This window comes from Muntiacus reevesi, chromosome 2 (genome assembly GCF_963930625.1).
Source record: "Muntiacus reevesi chromosome 2, mMunRee1.1, whole genome shotgun sequence".
In the NCBI taxonomy this organism is placed as follows: Eukaryota; Metazoa; Chordata; class Mammalia; order Artiodactyla; family Cervidae; genus Muntiacus; species Muntiacus reevesi.
Window position 1 is genome coordinate 108451780 of NC_089250.1, and position 18245 is coordinate 108470024.

The 18245-nt window shown below is 41.2% G+C and overlaps 4 protein-coding genes and 1 long non-coding RNA gene across 9 annotated transcripts in view; 2 read left to right on the forward strand and 3 right to left on the reverse strand.

Annotated features, from left to right (window-relative positions):
* Positions 1-2190, forward strand: part of FAM149B1 (family with sequence similarity 149 member B1) — a 52636-nt gene extending 50446 nt beyond the window's left edge. For 2 of the 5 annotated variants that reach the window (XM_065922569.1, XM_065922572.1), the window contains one exon: positions 769-2054. In XM_065922569.1, the coding sequence (XP_065778641.1) occupies positions 769-851 (83 nt within the window). In that variant the 3' untranslated portion in view covers positions 852-2054. Of the gene's footprint in view, positions 1-406 lie in introns of all 5 variants that reach the window. The other 3 variants (XM_065922571.1, XM_065922570.1, XM_065922573.1) reach the window with 3 other exon arrangements.
* DNAJC9 (DnaJ heat shock protein family (Hsp40) member C9) lies at positions 2119-7407 on the reverse strand. The gene is made up of 5 exons (XM_065922574.1): positions 7080-7407; positions 6762-6902; positions 5877-6131; positions 3840-3926; positions 2119-3463 (listed from the first exon to the last, which is right to left on the reverse strand). Exons 1-5 carry the CDS (start codon positions 7257-7259, stop codon positions 3344-3346), a joined length of 783 nt encoding a protein of 260 aa, XP_065778646.1. The 5' UTR covers positions 7260-7407; the 3' UTR covers positions 2119-3343.
* Positions 7408-11559: 4152 nt separating this feature from the next.
* Positions 11560-13404, reverse strand: MRPS16 (mitochondrial ribosomal protein S16). The gene is made up of 3 exons (XM_065922575.1): positions 13218-13404; positions 12288-12548; positions 11560-11802 (listed from the first exon to the last, which is right to left on the reverse strand). Exons 1-3 carry the CDS (start codon positions 13228-13230, stop codon positions 11669-11671), a joined length of 408 nt encoding a protein of 135 aa, XP_065778647.1. The 5' UTR covers positions 13231-13404; the 3' UTR covers positions 11560-11668.
* Positions 13405-13452: 48 nt separating this feature from the next.
* On the forward strand, positions 13453-15201 carry LOC136159863 (uncharacterized). The gene is made up of 2 exons (XR_010661515.1): positions 13453-13723; positions 14867-15201. It is a non-coding gene; the product is annotated as an uncharacterized lncRNA (long non-coding RNA).
* The window catches only part of CFAP70 (cilia and flagella associated protein 70), an 81195-nt gene continuing 77341 nt past the window's right edge, over positions 14392-18245 (reverse strand). Inside the window, exons 27-28 of the mRNA XM_065922567.1 lie at positions 16349-16396; positions 14392-15039 (exon numbers count right to left, since the gene is read on the reverse strand). Of these exons, the coding sequence (XP_065778639.1) occupies positions 14959-15039; positions 16349-16396 (129 nt within the window). The 3' untranslated portion in view covers positions 14392-14958. The remainder of the gene's footprint in view (positions 15040-16348; positions 16397-18245) is intronic.

Below are 18245 nucleotides of genomic sequence, written 5' to 3' on the forward strand. Positions count from 1 at the left end.
AAACTGCTCTAATCCATTAAACTGCTAGGCCAAGGTAAGAAGAAAAATTCACTGTGCCAAGACATGAGGAGTCTGATTCTATCCCATTAACTTTTTTGTCTTCTAAGTTATATTCTATAGTTTCTATTTTCACAGGACTGATAGGAGAAAATTTAAGAATGTCTTAATTCTTCCTATAATGGTCTTCTCACCATCAGGGTCATTTTTTCCTTATGTTATAGGTGAAATTTAGAATTACCAGGCAGTTGAAATGTTTCCTGTTAATAATCAGATTAATCAGCAAGTATGTTAAAAAGTAATCTGCCTGAAATCATCTCTGTAGTTCAAGTGAATTCTTAGTTCAGGTTCCTAGTAGCAATATTTGGTAGTCTTTGAATGCTGTCAGCAGATTCTGTTCTTGGATCAGTCCTCAGGGAAGCACCACTCCCTCTGAGCTACAGTTATTACATCTGGCCATGCTGATGGTCAAGGATAACTGGTGTAATGTTTAGGTAAGTGAAACACATTTTACTCCTTTTTAATTAGTGACTGTTTTCTAAAGCTAGGATACTGTATCACATCTTACATAGACTTTGTTTTTACATGATAAAATATGCAAACCTGATTTTTATTGCTTTAGTAAATATAAACTTTACTACTTGGCCACAGTCTCCAAATTTAAAGTCTAACTAATAATTGGAGCAAAAAATGTCTGTACATAGGAGCTCAAGACGATCAAATCTAGAATGTCTATTCATGTTACTCTATGATGTCATCTTTGTCTCTCAGGTCCTCAGTTACATGGATCTACAAAATCGCAAAACAGAAGTGGACCAACCTCTAGAACCAGGCAGGGACAACAGCATGAATGAGAACTTGCTTCGGGCTGCAGGGAACACATGGGAAGATTTCACAAATCAATGTTCAGTCATCTCATGATGCAGACCTTGTATACAAGAGACAACCTGAAACCATCTTTGTGAATTATTTTGATACAACAGACTGAAAACAGTATCAGCCAAAGATTATATGGGTACTGTTTCTATCTCCAATTACTGTCTTCTGTTCAGCATAAGTTAATCATTTCACTGGACAGTAAAGTTTGTAGCCAAAGATGTAACAAATGAATAATTTCCTCCAAATCACTGCTCATGTTGTCTGTTAACAATGATCAGTTCAGTTACTACCGCATTCTATCAGACTGCTGCTGCTATTGCTAAGTTGCTTCAGTCATGTCCGACTCTGTACAACCCCATAGATGGCAGCCCACCAGGCTCCACCATCCCTGGGATTCTCTAGGCAAGAGTACTGGAGTGGGTTGCCATTTCCTTCTCCATTCTATCAGACTACATGTACACAAAAGGTAGCGAATTGTTTGAAAACATTATTACTGGCTTTGGAATACTTCTGCTTGTGTTAATTTCTGGAGAGGTGTACTCACTTTTAAGTCATTTTTAGGAGACAGTTCTGAAAAAATCACATCAAACAGATGTGATTCCTAAAGTTTTCTCTAAGATGTCCAAATCCATAGGCAGATATATATGGCAGGGATGAATAACTAAAGACATAAATGTTGAGCACTGGTATAAAGTAATACATGTAATAAATAAGGATTCCCCCCCCCCCCCCCGCAGGTAGACAATTAAGCCTTTCAACAGCTGCCTGACATCAGGTTATACCTGTTTTCTTCTCAAAGTACTTTAGTGGTCATTCCCCCCCCCCCACGCCCAAATATCACACCTGCCTTGCCAGATTTTCTCCTGCAGGACTATTAGAAAAGCGATTTAAAAATTTATAGAATCTTTCTATTAGTGAGCCAGCAAGACACAACTTCTTAAAATTCCCGAAACCCTGCAGTTCTGTCTAGTATAAACATATGCTAAGAGCAAAGGAAGAGAACTTTGACATTCTTCTGATTTTCACATGGACCTTTCCCGAGTGCACTCATGAATGCATCAATGGTTTTAACTATGGCTTAAACTTATTTAAATTTCATTGAATTATTCTGATGATCATACTGGTTTTAGATCTTCTATTAATCTTCAGAGTTGATAAATTCAAATGATCATAACTTGGGATAATTTTATTATTTCAAAGTGTTCTAATACTATCACATGAAGACAGATACAGCAAACAACCTGCATTAAACTGTATTTTTAATACAATTAAGAGTATTTTTTAACCTATTTGTAATCACAAACTGAAAACGTGTCTTATACTTACCTCAGATAAATTATGTACATGAATCTCAGTAACAGAAGGCTTGTTTTATGCATATGAAATTGAATATATTAGCTTACAAATCAGAGATTTTAAGTTGAACAGTCTCTAAAAAATTTTCATATATTCTAATGAACTCATACCAATTCTACTAAATATAAATGAAAATCTCTGTACTGTTCTCACAAATCAATACCGTAAGTACATGATAACAAACCACTGGATCAAAACAGCTTGCTTTCAAGGTCAGAGTTAACAAGTCATTTAGCCTAGCTCCCTCACCCTTTTATAGATGAGGAAACAAGTTCTGACAAGCTCAGTAACCTGATTCTAAGGACATTCAGCAGTTACAGAGAGGATTACAGCATCTCTTTATGCAACTTAAACCAGGCTATCTGCTACAATGCTGGCTAGAAGTACTTTTCTTCTCTCTTTTTTATCCTAAGCACCATTCATATATTTAATCATCTTTTAAATGACCATATTGGGATCACTTAAAAAGTCCCCGGGAACTTATCAGTCATCTTTCACTTGATTATTTAATCTTGTACAATTCTTACAAAAGTGCTTGAAGTAATCTGAACACCTGTTTCTCCTATATACCTCAAGCAAAGAATGCCAAACTTGGTTGAGTAGGAAAAAAAAAAAAAGAGAGGGTCTATGCAAGAACATTAAGACTGGAAGCAAACTGGCAAGTATTTGGGAAACAGATGCCCAGCAAATGTTGAAGGCTAGGTAGAGTACAAGTCCTAAAAAACACACACCACTGAATACCCTGAAGCTCACTCCTATATGGCAAAATAACAATTGCTAAAAGTGGTAGGAACAGATCTGCATTCCAGATACAGTTCCTTATACAGAAGACACACGGAAAAGTGCTCTCAAGGAAGCATTCACCCTCCCGCTCCCTCAGTGATCACCACCAAACTCCATAGGAGGACCTTACAGAATGTCAGCCTATTTCTAGGATATGCTAAGACCAGGCCAAGAGAGTCTACTTGGTTTAGATAGTTGATCCAAATAATTTAGGCTTGAAAGACAACTTTTCTCAAGAGTTGAGTTGATGTTTGTCTTCAAATTTTGACTGTACCTTGCCTACAAAGGCATCAGTTAACACCTATGGACTTTTGAAGAGAATATTCCATTATTTCTTTTCTTTCTTGAGAGTCGTTTTTTTCCCTCCTCGTTTGGAAGGTTTGCAGTACTTTGCTTCCATCTGAGCCAGAAAATTGTCCATTTCCTTTTGCCGATCCTTTTGTCTGCTCTGTTTAAGAAGTTAAAACACAAGCTTTCAAAACTCAAGACTGTCCACAGAAATAAAGTATTTAGCAGTTGCCAGGGGCTAGTGGAAGGGGAGAATGGGGAGTGACTGCTAGTGGATAAGGGGTTTGTGTTTAGAGTGATGATGATGTTCTGGAATTAGTGCTGATGATTGTAAAACCTGATCAATATACTAAAAAACCACTGAATTATACCACTGAATTGTACATTTTAAAAGGATGACTGTATGGTACCTGAATGTCTTAAAAGATGAAAACAAAATGCCTATAATACTACATACACTCCAAAGAAATATTAGCAGTAAGAAGCAGAACGTGAAAGAAATGGCGGTAAGCTTCACAGACAACCTGACAGTTTACCTGAATGGCTGCTTTCAAGTTATCCACTCCTTCATCAAGCCCCAACTCCTTCCTGCTCATTTCTGCTTCTTTAGCCTCTTCCTGAGCCTAAAACAGAAACTCATGTGAGATACAATGCCAACCTAGCAAATACTAAAAATACAGCCTCTTTTCCCAAAGCAAATCCGTTAAGACCATTTCAATTTGAGGATTATATAAATTAAAAGGATAAAGTCAAGCAGTAGATCCTCTGATTCCAATAAGCATTTGTGAGTGTTCCTCATTTGTATTTGCTAGGGGTAAGCAGGTCATTTGGTTCCATAAACCATAGGGGGACAGAAAGGAAAACAAAATGCTAGAAGAGCTAAGAAAGGTCACTTAACCAAGGACGCCCTCAAAATGTTGCCAGGACACAGGCACCTCAGATTCCTCCTCTGGAAACCAAATTTACTACATGTGACTTGTGATAGCCAAGAGCGCAACCCTGGTTTAAAATTTCCCAAGTAGTTAGAATAAACTAACAAATTCCGTTTTAACGTTTACCAGATTTCAAAGCCACCTCCTCTTGCCAAATTTCACTAGGGCACTGATTCCAAACTACTACAAGAATACCTTGGGAAAGGTTAGTAAATTCATTCTCCAGGGCAACAACTAAGACTATGAGAGGTCCAAATCCCCAGAGAATTTTCTAAATAGCAAGGAATACTATTAATACTGAGAATGATAATATGTCAGGACCTTGTTACTCCAATAAAGAGTTTCCCCTGCCTACTTCCAGTCCTTGAAATCAACTTATTTCTTTTAGTACTGTTTTTTCTCTAAGTTTGCAGAATTCTCTGTCAAAACTATTCCATTCCCCACTCCACCCCCCAAACTCTAGGAAAGTTTCTCAAGCTAATAGGCTATTACTGAACACAGCTGTGCTCAGTTTCACCTAAAAAAAGTTGCAAACTTAAACTGTCAGCTTGAAATCTAGACAGATGTAGCCTATAAGCCAAAGTGGTGATCTTGATACACATTCCACTTCTCTCAACACACGTGTCAGGTTTCTCCTGCATCTTTTTACATAAAAGCCACAGACCTAACTCCACCTCCAATTCAGCCATAAAAATAAAGTACCCGCCAAAGAGCTACAGTCTTACACTGTCTGCTCTCCCTAGATTTCCCATTATGAAAGCCAGGTTGAGATAAGAGTGACTTTAATACCAGTCCTATCTTCCCCTAAAGACCAGAGGCACAGAGATTTGTTACCTTGAATCTGCTCCCTCCTGAACCCCAGATGTCCTTAAGTTCCTTTCCCTTGCCATCATCCTTACCCTCACCAACTCCACAGTTTAATATGGGTGAAAAGGACACAAACGACAATCCTTAATACTCTACAAAAGTGTACCTCAAAGGGTGCTTGGAAATACACCATTATCAAAATAAACTGGTTTTTAGTTGTTTTTTTTTTCACCCCATCTCCCCATGTTTTTTTGTTTTTTTTTAATTATATTCTGGGTCCGACTCAAGAATCGAAGTAAGCGAAGTCATTCAGTTGTCTCCGACTCTCTGCGACCCCATGGACTGTAGCCTACCAGGCTCCTCCGTGGGATTTTCCAGGCAAGAGTACTGGAGTGGGTTGCCATCAAACTGGGCAAGAATACAGAAATTTGAATTAATAAGACATAGTCCTACAGTCTCTGTCACCTCCTCACCCCTTAACCAAGTGAGAATCACTGTGGAGCCTAGGTATCTGGATTTTGTTACTTTATTGCCTTAGAATGCCTCAGCAAGGTTAAAAGAATTGGCCCATATGAAGAATATTTCAGTGCTACTTTCAAATGATACTGATTATCTAATCCATGCAGTAAAATCCTTTTGAGCACAACAGAGTACAGAAAAAAAGTTTCTCTTAATGAGCTCATTATGTTCATTTAGTTAGATGGCAACTAGAAAAGAAGTTAAGCCTTATCTTTATTTCAGCAGTCTTATATATATTTTCGTTGTTATAAATATCCTCAAATTCCTTTGGGAAGTAGTCAAGATATAAATAGTAAATGGCATTCAAAACCTTACCCTCCTTTTCCTTGCATTCATCTTCTGCTTCGATTCTTTGACAAAGGCATTATAGGATGGGACCTCTCCAGCATCAATGGCTTGTTGAATAATGTGCCTTATCCTGGGTTCCTCTGTGTATTGCACACACAGCACAGACTCCATAATCTGATCCATGTCACCCTTGAAGTCCAGATAGGCCTGTTTAACATCAGTCAGCTCCTCTTCAGAACCTTTGTATGTCTTCTCAAAAGCCTGAATGTCTTCCAGAGATATCTGAACAAATGAGAGACACATGCTGTAACTTTGAAAAGTTTATTTTAAATAGTAGGAATACAAGAAAAAAGTTAACTCAGGTGTCAAAATATTTCTCCCCAAATACAACAGCTGCTTGAGTTGAAATTGTTGCAAGGAAGCAAATTTTCCATGCTAAAGATTTTCTAGAGTTCGCCCTAGTCCAATCTTTAGAACTGCTAAGCTACACACCAGGAAAATTTAAGTGAGTTTCCAAAGGTGGGAAGAGACCCAGAAAAATACTCAGGGCTTGCACCTGGCTTTGTAAAATAAAGCACATATTATAAAAAAATATAATGTCCCCCTATCACTACACTCTACACCAACAGATAGTTAAAGGCCCATTTCATTAAGTGTTATCTATGTGTGTACGTGCATGTGTTATAACACACATATACACATGGTTCAACAGAACGGTTAGAAAAATTTGTCCTTCTTCAAAGAAGCGAGTCTCTCCTAAGGAATGTCTGTGTTGTGTGTGCGTTTATTAAGAGACCAAATAAAAAATCCTCATTCTTAACAACACAAAACGCAAGGCCTTAGAGGCATTCAATAAAGGTTTGTTGAATGAGAAATGGGAACGGTCACAAGAAAATCTCCAGAGTTCTTTACCTTTTTAAAGAGTAATCTCCAATAGGCCTCCCAGTCCCGGTCTTGGCTGAGCACATCAGAATCCTCGTCCACTGTTCCCTGTTCATCGTATAATGTTCTCTGTTCTTTGTCACTCAGAACGGAGTAGACCTTCCCAAGGATCTGCGGGAAAGAGTACACTAAAATCACCCCTCCGCCTCTCACTGAAACCGCGCCACGAGAAATAAAAGATTAGAAAACGCCAGGCCGGGTTCTCCTCACTCCAGCCCGGGAGAGGCCGGGCGGTCATAAGACGGAGGGAAGCCCGGGCGGCCGGTGGATAGAGTCTAGAGAGCGCACCTGGAAGCGACGAGTGGCGTCCTCCTTGTCGCCCTCGCCCACCCGATCCGGGTGCACCTGCAGGGACACCTTGTGATAGCCGCGTCGGACCTCGCTGTCTGAGGCCTCGCGCCGCACGCCCAATACTTGGTAAAGGTCGACGGTACCGAATAGTTCTTCGCACAGTTCTAGAAGCCCCATGGCAGGCAGCGGTGCGAAGGGGACAGCGGCGCGAAGGGGACAGCGGCTTCAGCGAAAACAGCTGACCCCAGCTACACTGAGTAGAGCTCAAGAGCTCCTACCTTTTCCCGCGCAAAAACCCCGAGGCTCTAGCGTCACAAGAGGCGCCGGAAGAGGCGGGGCCACGACGCCGCACTTTACGGCCGTTGAGAAATGGGGGCGTGGCCAAGCTGGGGACAGCCAGCTTTGAGGCGGTGAGTCTCCTAGCGCCGGAATCTCCTTCCACAAATTCTCTCAGCCCCGGCCCTCCTCCCCTTACTCTGAAAACCTCATTCCTACCTTTCCCTCAATGTCCCAGCTCAGTTTATGCAACAATGTAAACGTTCATACTAGGTTGAACCTAGCATTGCTTTCTTTTTGCTTTATTTCCAGTAAAAAACAGCATAATATCAGCATTTGGCAATCTCATGTGGTTTATATTTGGGGATCACAACAGATTGTGGAAAACTCTTAAGAGATGGGAACACCAGACCACCTTACCTGCCTCCTGAAAAACCTGTATGGGCTTCCCTGTAGCTCAGATGGTGAAGAATCGGCCTGCAATGCAGGAGACCTGGTATCGATCCCCCAGTGGGGAAGATCCACTGGAGACAGAAATGGCAACCCACTCCTGTATTCCTGCCTGGAGAATTCCATGGACTGAACAGAGGAGCCTGGCGGACTACAGTCCATGGGGTGACAGAGTTAGACACGACTGAGTAAGTAACACTACACTACTACAAGAAGCAATAGTTAGAACCAGACGTGGAACAATGAACTGGTTCCAAATTGGGAAAGGAATAAGTCAAGACTGTATATTGTCACCCTTCTTATTTAACTTATATGCAGAGTAAATCATGCGAAATGCTGGGCTGGATGTATCACAAGCTGGAATCAGGATTGCAGGGAGAAATATCAAAAACCTCAGATATGTAGATAACATCACCCTAATAGCAGAAAGTGAAGAACTAAAGAGTTTTGATGAGGGTGAGAGTGAAAAAGTTGGCTTAAAACTCAACGTTCAAAAAACCAAGATATGACATCCAGTCCCATCACTTCATGGCAAATAGGTTAAAAATAGAAACAGTGACTGACTTTTTCTTTGGCTCCAAAATCACTGCAGATGTTGACTGTAGCCTATAATTAAAAGACGCTTGCTCCTTGGAAGAAAAGCTATGACAAACCTAGACAATATTAAAAAGCTAAGTGCTGAAGAATTGATATTTTCAAACTGTAGTGCTGGAGAAGACTCTTGAGAGTCCCTTGGACAGCATGGTGATCAAACTAGTCAATCCTAAAGGAAATCAACCCTGAAAATTTATTGGAAGGATTGATGTTGAAGTGCCAATACTTTGACCACCTAATGTGAAGAGCCGACTAATTGGAAAAGACCCCAATGCTGAGAAAGACTGAGTGCATGAAGAGAAGGGGATGACAGAGGATGAGATGGTTGGATAGCATCGTTGACTCAATAGACATGAGTCTGAGCAAACTCTGGGAGATAGTGAAGGACAGGCATGCTACAGTCCATGTGGTCGTGAAGAGTCGGACACGACTGAGTGACTGAACAAGTTGGAACTGCTAGGCAGGGACTTTCCCTTGAGCCCTGCAATTTAAAAAAAACCTACATTAAACAAAAAGCATAAAATACCAGTCTTTTAAAAATTCTCTAATTGATAGAACTTCTAGATTTGACATTTAATACAGAATCATTTCCATTCATTTTCCAGTTCCTGAATCGCCTTCCACGTTGGTGGAGATAACATGATCCAAACCCCCATCTTGATAAAAATATGCGCTTTAGAAACAAAGGCTTTCTAAAGTGCAGACCTGGGTTTGAGCATGTTGGATTTGAGATGGTAGCAAGACAGGCAGATGCAATCATCCAAGAACTGGTGAAAAATCTGGGTCTGAAAAATGGGCCAAAGATCTAAACAGACATTTCTCCAAAGAAGACATACAGATGGCTAACAAACACATGAGAAGATGCTCAACATCACTCATTATCAGAGAAATGCAAATCAAAACCTCAATGAGGTACCATTCCATACCAGTCAGAATGGCTGCTATCCAAAAGTCTACAAGCAATAAATGCCGGAGAGGGTGTGGAGAAAAGGGAACCCTCTTACACTGTTGGTGGGAATGCAAACTAGTACAGCTGCTATGGAGAACAGTATGGAGATTCCTTAAAAAACTGGAAACAGAACTGCCATATGACCAAGCAATCCCACTTCTGGGCATACACACTGAGGAAACCAGATCTGAAAGAGACACGTGCACCCCAATGTTCATCGCAGCACTGTTTATAATAGCCAGGACATGGAAGCAACCTAGATGCCCATCAGCAGACGAATGGATAAGAAAGCTGTGGTACATATACACAATGGAATATTACTCAGCCATTAAAAAGAATTCATTTGAATCAGTTCTAATGAGGTGGATGAAACTGGAGCCCATTATACAGAGTGAAGTAAGCCAGAAAGATAAAGACCAATACCGTATACTAATGCATATATATGGAATTTAGAAAGATGGTAACGATAACCCTAAAGAGACACAAATATATAGAACAGACTTTTGGACTCTATGGGAGAAGGCGAGGGTGGAATGATCTGAGAGAACGGCATCAAAACATGTATATTATCAAGTGTGAAACAGATCACCAGTCCAGGTTGGATGCAAGAGACGGGTGCTCGGGGCTGGTGCACTGGGATGACCCAGAGGGATGGGAAGGGGAGGGAGGTGGGAGGGGGGTTCAGGATGGGGAACACACGTAAATCCATGGCCGATTCATGTCAATGTATGGCAAAAACCACTACAATATTATAAAGTAATTAGCCAACTAATAAAAATAATTGGGAAAAATAAAAATAAAAAATAAAAGAATTTTGAGAAACTTAAAAAAAAAAGAAAAATCTGGGCTTGGAAATCCAAAGCAAGAGTAGGACTAGAGGAAACTTTGGAAATCAGGGAGAGGATGAGCTTACACAGAAGTTTCCATATGTGTGTCTTAAATAAAAGACAGACCAAGGCACAAAGTGAATATGCGAATTGGCAGAAACTCAACAGCTCAAAATAATACCTATTTCACATCAGTTCCCTTCATTGGTCAATACTTTCCAGAATTACATTCTCCTCTACTCTACCAGTTAAGGTTTCTCCAAAGACCTCAAACTTCCCAGGGTAGACTGTTCTCCTTTAAACTTTGAAATGGTTTTCAAAACATTTCTTTTTCCTAGATTCAAGATCAAACTCCCACAAAGTCAGTTGCTCTCTGCCTGTCCTGCCTTTAAAACCTCCCCAAAGCAAGTGGACGCCAACCAGTGACAACTCAGAGAGCCTTGATGACCTGAGTTTGAGGTGGCTGGCAATTCTCAGAATATAAAACTGAGAATAGGTTGGTACAATGATAGGGCTTTAGAATCTCCTCTATAAATCTCCCATATTTTAGTTTTACACCAGATTATGAAATTTATATCATTCAGTGTGACTAAAGCCATTTAATGCTGCTACAGTGATGGTGGAACAGATAATAGGCTTTTGGGGGACACAACCAGTGATTTATATTAACCATGATAGCCAAACCTAATTTTGTCACTGACTTTTTAAAATGGACTTTTGAAAAGCCCTTTATCTTTACTCACTACCCCCACTACAAACATAACATGTTGGAAAGGGCTCTGCAGGTAGGAACATTGGGCTCTGACTCTGTTCTGCCCAATACTAAAACTATGTGGCCTTGGCTGAGTTTCTACTTCTGAACCTCAGCTTCCCCACTGATAAACTGGAGACAATCCTACCTAGTTTCATGATGCCTTATAATTCTCACAAATAACCTTGCATGGAAGTTGTACATAGGTACTTTACTTTTTTCCAGTTATTCGTTCTTTAAAAAGTAGATTATAAGAGCCTAAAAGCATGTAACAAATTATCTTTGTAAATTTGAGATTGTGTGTTGACAAGACAATGTAAATCTGCAATTACAAAAACAGTAAGTAAAGTAATTGTATTCTTGAGTTGGTGGGATGACCATAAATGATTAAAGACGGAAATAACTTGGAGAGGACACAGACATGCTGGTTGGGGACTCTGATACAGGAAATCGTGGAAAGTAGTAGGTTATAAAGTTGCCCAAGGGACCCAGAGTCCAACCTACCCCACAGCCACTGTCTTTCCCCTGAAGAAGGCTGAAAGAATTAATTAGTATCTATACCCAGCTTTATGTTGGTCAAGAGCAAACTTCTCCCTGGGCTCTGTTCAGATCAGGCCAGATGATCATGGATGACTTAAAAAATTCCATTTATTGACCTCCAAATATAATAAAACTAAGAATTCTGCACAAATATTTTAAGAGGACTTCAAGTTTGTTCCCACTTTTATGTTCACTGAAGTCAGTTCTCTTTTGTTTCTGTAGCCTCTGTATCTGTTTTCTGAGCCGCTAAGAGGACTTCCCGTGCCCGTTTCCGTCGCAGCCTCTCGGCATTTGTGATCACCATCGGGTGCAGAGGGAAAAAGCCAGAAAGACCTAAAAGTAACAGGATTGTCATTCATTATAACATTACAAACTAATGTTTACCTGGGAACTCAGTCTCACTGAACTGAAGTCTAACAGAGATTTGATCCAAGACAAAGATTCAAAACAAATTCCTCATTTGCCAAAATGCTTTTACCTCTTCCCCCAGCTCCATCTCTTCCATTTACTGCAAGGTCACAATGGATGTTGTCTACTTCTTAACACTATTTTCCTTACTTGAAAAAATGATCAACTGACAGTCATGCAAGACACACCATTCCCATTTTTTTTTAGCATAAAATCTCAATCATCCAAAAAGTCTCATGAAGTCCTACAAAAGGAATCTCCAGATTTCAACTGGCAACTAGATCTGAAATTTCAGTTCTCCCTGTAGTCCTGATTAGCCTGGAGATAGTAAAAATCACTCTTAATTTTCATCATCTTGGAAATTACTTCAATTGAAAATCCCCTCAAAGACTAAGGCTTAGCTGAGTTACCCAGAAGCTTTTCCACAGGCTTTGAAAGGTGGGCTCCACAGCCAATCCAATGCCGGATCCGGTCCAGGTTGAGAGCAACGAGTTTCTCTCCATGACTGTTGGGCATTGGATCATAGGAGCCCAGCTGCTCTACGAAACGGCCATCCCTGGGACACTTGTTGTGAGCAGCCACGATGCGGTAGAAAGGCCTGTTGGTACAGCCACCGAGCGCAAGGCGGATGGTTAAGTGGCCTCCACGGTAGGCCTTGCAAAGGACAGTAGCTGTAGACAAATAAGTGGTTAAGACACAAGAATCGAGAGCACAAAATGGACAAAATGAAATGAGACAACCCCCTTCCTCCACTGAAATGTTCTTGCTGCTGCTGCTGCTTAGTCGCTTTAGTCGTGTCCAACTCTGTACGACGCTATGGACTGTAGCCAGCCAGGCTCCTCTGGCCATGGGATTCTCTAGGAAGACTATTGGAGTGGGTTGCCCGTATCCTCCTCCAGGGGATCTTCCCGATCCAGGGATCGAACCCGGGGCTCCTTCACTGCAGGCAGATTCTTTACCACTGAGCCACCAGGGAAGCCCAAAATATCATTCTTTTCAATCAATTCTTGTCAGTCTGACTCAGAAACCCTTTCTTTGTGAAACTCCTCTTAAACACTCCAGTTACACCCAACGCACTCAACACAGGCCTGCTATTTACTGTCTCTGGAACAAGCTGAAGCCCAGCTGCCTCATCTATAAAACGAACGCCATTTATCTCGTAGGAGTTCAGCGAAAACTTTAAAAGCGAACAAGAAAACCACAGAGGGCAGGATCAAACGTGTGCAGTTTCAGGTACGGACTGTCTCTAGCTCGTCTAGGAGAGCGCAACTCCAGTCAGTCCGCACTCCCTCTTATCCCCACGACCGCCCTGAAGGTCTCCCGGGGCCCCCATCACTCACTGAGCTGGACCATGGCGCAGCCGGCGGGCCCCGGGGCCTGTGCGCCAATTGCGACGCCCCGGAGCTTCCCGGAGCCGGAGCGAATCCGCTCTACGACCTCCGGCTGCGCGGACAACCCACCAGAAAGTTCAACACTGAAGAACCGCGGACTTCAATCCTCCGCCACCCCAGCTCAGGCACTTTGGTACCGGAAGTGAATGGGCCACTCGCCCCCGCCTCTTCCGGTCCCTCCCTGCACTTCCGTAACACAGCACAGAGACCCCTAAGGTGTCCTAACTGCCACGAAGGTGGAGCGATACACCTTGGGGATGCCCTGCGAGCCGAGCCGGGTGGGATCTCCGGCCCTCACGCCCTGTGGGTCCCTGCCTGAGGGAGGAATACTGGGAGAATCCCGGGAAGGGGTGAAGTGAAAGTGCCACTCAGCCGTGTCCGACTCTTTGCGACCCTGTGGATCGCAGCCCGCCAGGCTCCTGGGTCCGTGAGATTTCCCAGGCAAGAATACTCAAGTGGGTTGCCATTCCTTCCTCAAGGGGATCCTCCTGACCCAGGGATCAAACCCGGGTCTTAGGTATTGCGGCAGATTCTTTACCGCTTTGAGACCAGCAGAGAAGGCCACCATCCATCCTTCCAGCAAATGATTTCCGAGCACCAGTCAGGGCCTAGGCGCGGTGCCAGAGAACGCAAAGATGAAAGAGGGCTGTCCCTGCACCTAGGCAGCTGACAGTCGTGGCGGGGAGGGGAGAGGTGGGGCCGGCGGGGAGAGACGGTGAGGTTACATCTGAGGAACTAGGGGTAGTCAGTACACAGTCCTGAGGTGAGCAGAAGAGAAGGTGAACCTGGTAATTCCTCAGGAAGACTTCACAAAGGAGGTAGCATTAGGGCTGAGACTAGAGAAGAACTATAAATGAATATAGAGTTGATTTTATCCTATGTTTACCGATGTGCCTCTCACTTTCCCTCCTGTTTTTCCATGTTCCTCCTATTCTCTGAGTCCTCCTTTAAAAAATAAAGACAGGAAGCCTTTATTTTTGGTTTTGCTGTGCACTGATCCAAGAGGACGAGGGTGAGGTATGGTTCCTTTGTCATTTCTAGCCCTAGAATAACGGCCTCAGTTGTGAGGAGTTTTACATCAATTGTAGAGTAATGGATTCTTCATGGAGCCCTGTGATTTACATCCATGAAGATACTGTCAGCAAAGACCACTCGATTCAGATTTCTGTTCAATGTTAGATCTGGGCACAACTCATGTGCTCTTTGCCCTAATGCAGTGACCCAGCACAGCATTCTTTCTTTCCACCTACCTTAGAAAATGATGGCTTAACTCCTAAGTTCCAGTAAGTGAACCTGGTCACAGATCTTAGCAGTTGACTTCCTGCAGGGGTAATCCTGATAAGCTTTCACCTGAAACTAATAATGAACATACTATACCTTACTTACACACACACACACACACAAATAGTTATGTTCCTATGTATATCTCAGCATACCATAACTGATGAATTCTGAGTTTTTAATTTAATTTTTTTTATTGCCATCCAGTTAACTGTCAAACAGTAAAACATCCAGTAACAATAGCCATTCAGTAAGACAATGGAAATAAATGAATGGGTTTCAGTTATATTGATGATCCTTTCTTTCTTTATCCCCAGTTTTCATTCTGGTGAAACATCCAGGGTTTAATTTCTCTCGGAAAGAAAGGGACTCAGCATCCCATACAGAAAATTCTTCAGGTGGAAGGATGTCAGAAAGATGGATTTCCAAAGCCAACCGTCTCCTGAACCATGTGGAGCTCTGCAAGCAGATTCTCATCTTTCAATTTTAACTGCATAAGAGGTAGAAGGGAAGAACACATATGTCACCCCTGACATAGCTATGTGGAGACTCCTTATTTGTGGGGCCACAGCTAAAGAATTTAGTTCCTCAGGTTGGAATTGACTTCCTATATTCTCTGCTTCATGATAAATCCATTAAAAAGTCCTCAGAACACTGTGCTGCTTACATGGAAGTGTTCACTTTACATAAACTTACATAGTATGAATGCTCACAATTTGTGCATTTTTTGTGTAAAAAAAAGTTTATTTTTAAAAATTTACCCTAATACCCAAATATATTCTTAACTAATGTATAATACTGTTTGGCAGGTGAGAGACAGGAATAAAATACACAGGAATCAAAACCATTAGATTTGAATTTAATTTTAAAATCTCAATGTGTAATGGACACATCTAGTTGCCTACAAATCCACTCTCTTCTTTTACTAACAAAATCTTTATTTCTTTTCAGGGCAGCAATGTAGGCAACTAGAAAGCAACAGAGTTTCCCTTGCAGCTAGCAGTAATTTCAATTGTGATCAATGAAATATAAGCTAAAGTCACATCTCTTTTTAAAGGGAGGTGAAATAGCTAGTGTGGCCCTTTTGTCATTTGCCTGCTTTGTTCTTTACTATACTTGAAATATGCATGTGATAGCTTGAGGTACAATGACTGTCTTGCAACTATGAGGGCTGGAAACTTCATGTTATGACTGGTGAAGCAGAAAGAAAGAGGTTGGGTTTCTGTTAACACTGTGGAGCTGTGGTACCAGTATGTTCTGGACTTTTCATTAGATGAGAAAAAATAAAACTCCTCATTTGTTTAAGCCACTGGCTTCCAAGTCAGATTATTTACAATCATAACTGACAGACTAGACCAGGGATTCACAAGCAATAGCTCATGAGCCTAGTCCAGCCTGCTGCCTGTTTTCATAGGTAAAGTTTTATTTGAGATACAGCCGTGCTCATTTGCTCGCATATTGTCTGTAGCTGCTTTTGCACTACGAGGGCACAGTGTAGTAGCTACAAGAGAGACCACGCGGCCCACAAATCCTAGTTTGCCCTTCACAGAAAAATCTGCTGACTGCTGGACTAGAACAACACCTTCATTTTGTATGTGAGGATAATGAGGCCCATGGAAGGTAAAAAAAAGATCTCCCATGGTAATATGTGGGTTATGGCAAACATGGTGAGAAAGTCCTCTAGAAAAATCTTCATATCGTGAAATGCTGTGAAGTCAAGTCCTGAATTAAGCCAGCACCTTCCTCCGAGCATTCCCAACTTCAGTATACTACAAATAGCAAAGGTATCTGCATCATACCTTCATCGTGTACTTGTAGGCCTGCTCAGCTTCCAGTTGCCGTCCAGCCTGAAAAAACAGCACAATTTAGTGATGATGACATACCATAATCATTAAAAGGAGAAGGTATACTGCCGCCATTGCTACCCAAAGCAGAAGATTCCACATCTTCTTGGTTAAGAACCTCTGAATGGAAAGCAGAAGCAGGAAAATGAAAGGTGGTGGGAAAACCAGATATTAAATATAATATATACTTATAAATATATATATATATATACCTCCTCCATTTCAAATAGCTTAAAGACAACTTGGCCTTTTTTTTTTTTCCTGAAAGCACCATAAGTCATTTGTTCCTCTCAGTATTGAAGCTATTCTGTTAATATTAGCTAACACACATAGCATTTGCTTTGTAGTTTACATTGTTTTAATCACTTACACTTTTAAAGTGCTTTACTTTCATATATACCACTATTATTTACATTTACACTGTGTATTATTTACATGCCACTATTATTTATAATTCCCAGTTTACAAATAGAGAAGTCTGGGCACAGAGAAGATAAATAACTTGCCAGGGTTATGAAGCTAGTAAGTGGAAGAGCCGGGTTTTAAAACAATACAGCCTGGCTCCAGAGTTCAAGTTTTTAACTGCTAAAATTTATACCATCTCTATGCACTAGAAGAAGCAGATACTGGCATTACTTGCATGTAGATCTGGATATGAAGGGAGAACACTACTTCTCCTAGTTATTTCTTGTATGAAGTACTCATGTAAGACTTAAATGAGAATAATATGACTCCACTAACAGACTTCACTCAGCATCCGTTGGATCATCGAAAAAGCATGAGAGTTCCTGAAAAACATCTACTTCAGCTTTACTGACAACGCCAAAGCCTTTGACTGTGTGGATCACAACAAACTATGGAAAATTCTTAAAGAGAAGGGAGTACCAGACCACCTGATCTGCCTCCTGAGAAATCTTATGCAGGTCAAGAAGCAACAATTAGAACTGGACATGGAACAAGAGACTGGTTCCAAATTGGGAAAGGAGTATGTCAACGCTGTATATTGTCAGTTCAGTTCAGTTCAGTCTCTCAGTTGTGTCTGACTCTGCGACCCCATGAACCACAGCACGCCCGGCCTCTCTGTCCAAAACCAACTCCCGGAGCCTACCCAAACTCATGTCCATTGAGTTGGTGATGCCATCCAACCATTGCATCCTCTGTTGTCCCCTTCTCCTCCTGCCTCAATCTTTCCCAGCATCAGGGTCTTTTCCAATGAGTCAGCTCTTGGAGGGCTATTTAATCTTTTAAAAATAGATCTATTGAGGTGTAATTTACATACCATAAAATTCACTAATTTTAAGGTTCGACTATGCAACCATTACTACAACCCAGTTTTAGAAGGTTTCTATTACCCCAAAAAAGTTCCTTTGTGCCAGCTTACAGTCAATCCCCATTCCTCCCCATGGCCCTAGAATCACTAATCTATTTTAATCTCTATAGTTTTCCTAATTATGGTATCATATAATATATAGTCTTTTGTGCCCTGCTTCTCTTAATCTGTGTAATGTTTTTGAGGTTCATTCATATTGTTGTGTGAATCGGAATTTCATTTTTTTGCTGAGTAGTATTCCATTGTATAAACATACCACATTTTATGTATCCATTCACTGATGGACACTGGGAATGTCTCCAGTCTTTAGCTATTATTAAATGTGGTAATAAAATATAGAAATCTTTGTGTGGACATATGTTTTTACTTTTCTTGACTAGATAGCAAGAAGTGAAATTGCTGGAATATACAGTAGGTACGTGTTTAACTTTTTAAGATTCTGTCAAACTGTTTTCCAAAGTGGTTGTACTAATTTGCAACCCCACTAGCAATGTATGAGGATTCCAATTTCTCCACATCCCT

Bases quoted from the DNA above. Each gene is read 5' to 3' on its own strand.
- DNAJC9 (XM_065922574.1), bottom strand. From the start codon at position 7,259: ATGGGGCTTCTAGAACTGTGCGAAGAACTATTCGGTACCGTCGACCTT. The intron at 6,132-6,761 runs GTAAAGAACTCT...TCATTTGTTCAG, and splicing joins GGAGATTACTCTTTAAAAAG to ATATCTCTGGAAGACATTCA. The intron at 3,927-5,876 runs GTAAGGTTTTGA...TTTCTGTTTTAG, and splicing joins TGAATGCAAGGAAAAGGAGG to GCTCAGGAAGAGGCTAAAGA.
- MRPS16 (XM_065922575.1), bottom strand. The intron at 11,803-12,287 runs GTAACTCAGCTA...TGTTACTTTTAG, and splicing joins GCCTGTGGAAAAGCTTCTGG to GTCTTTCTGGCTTTTTCCCT.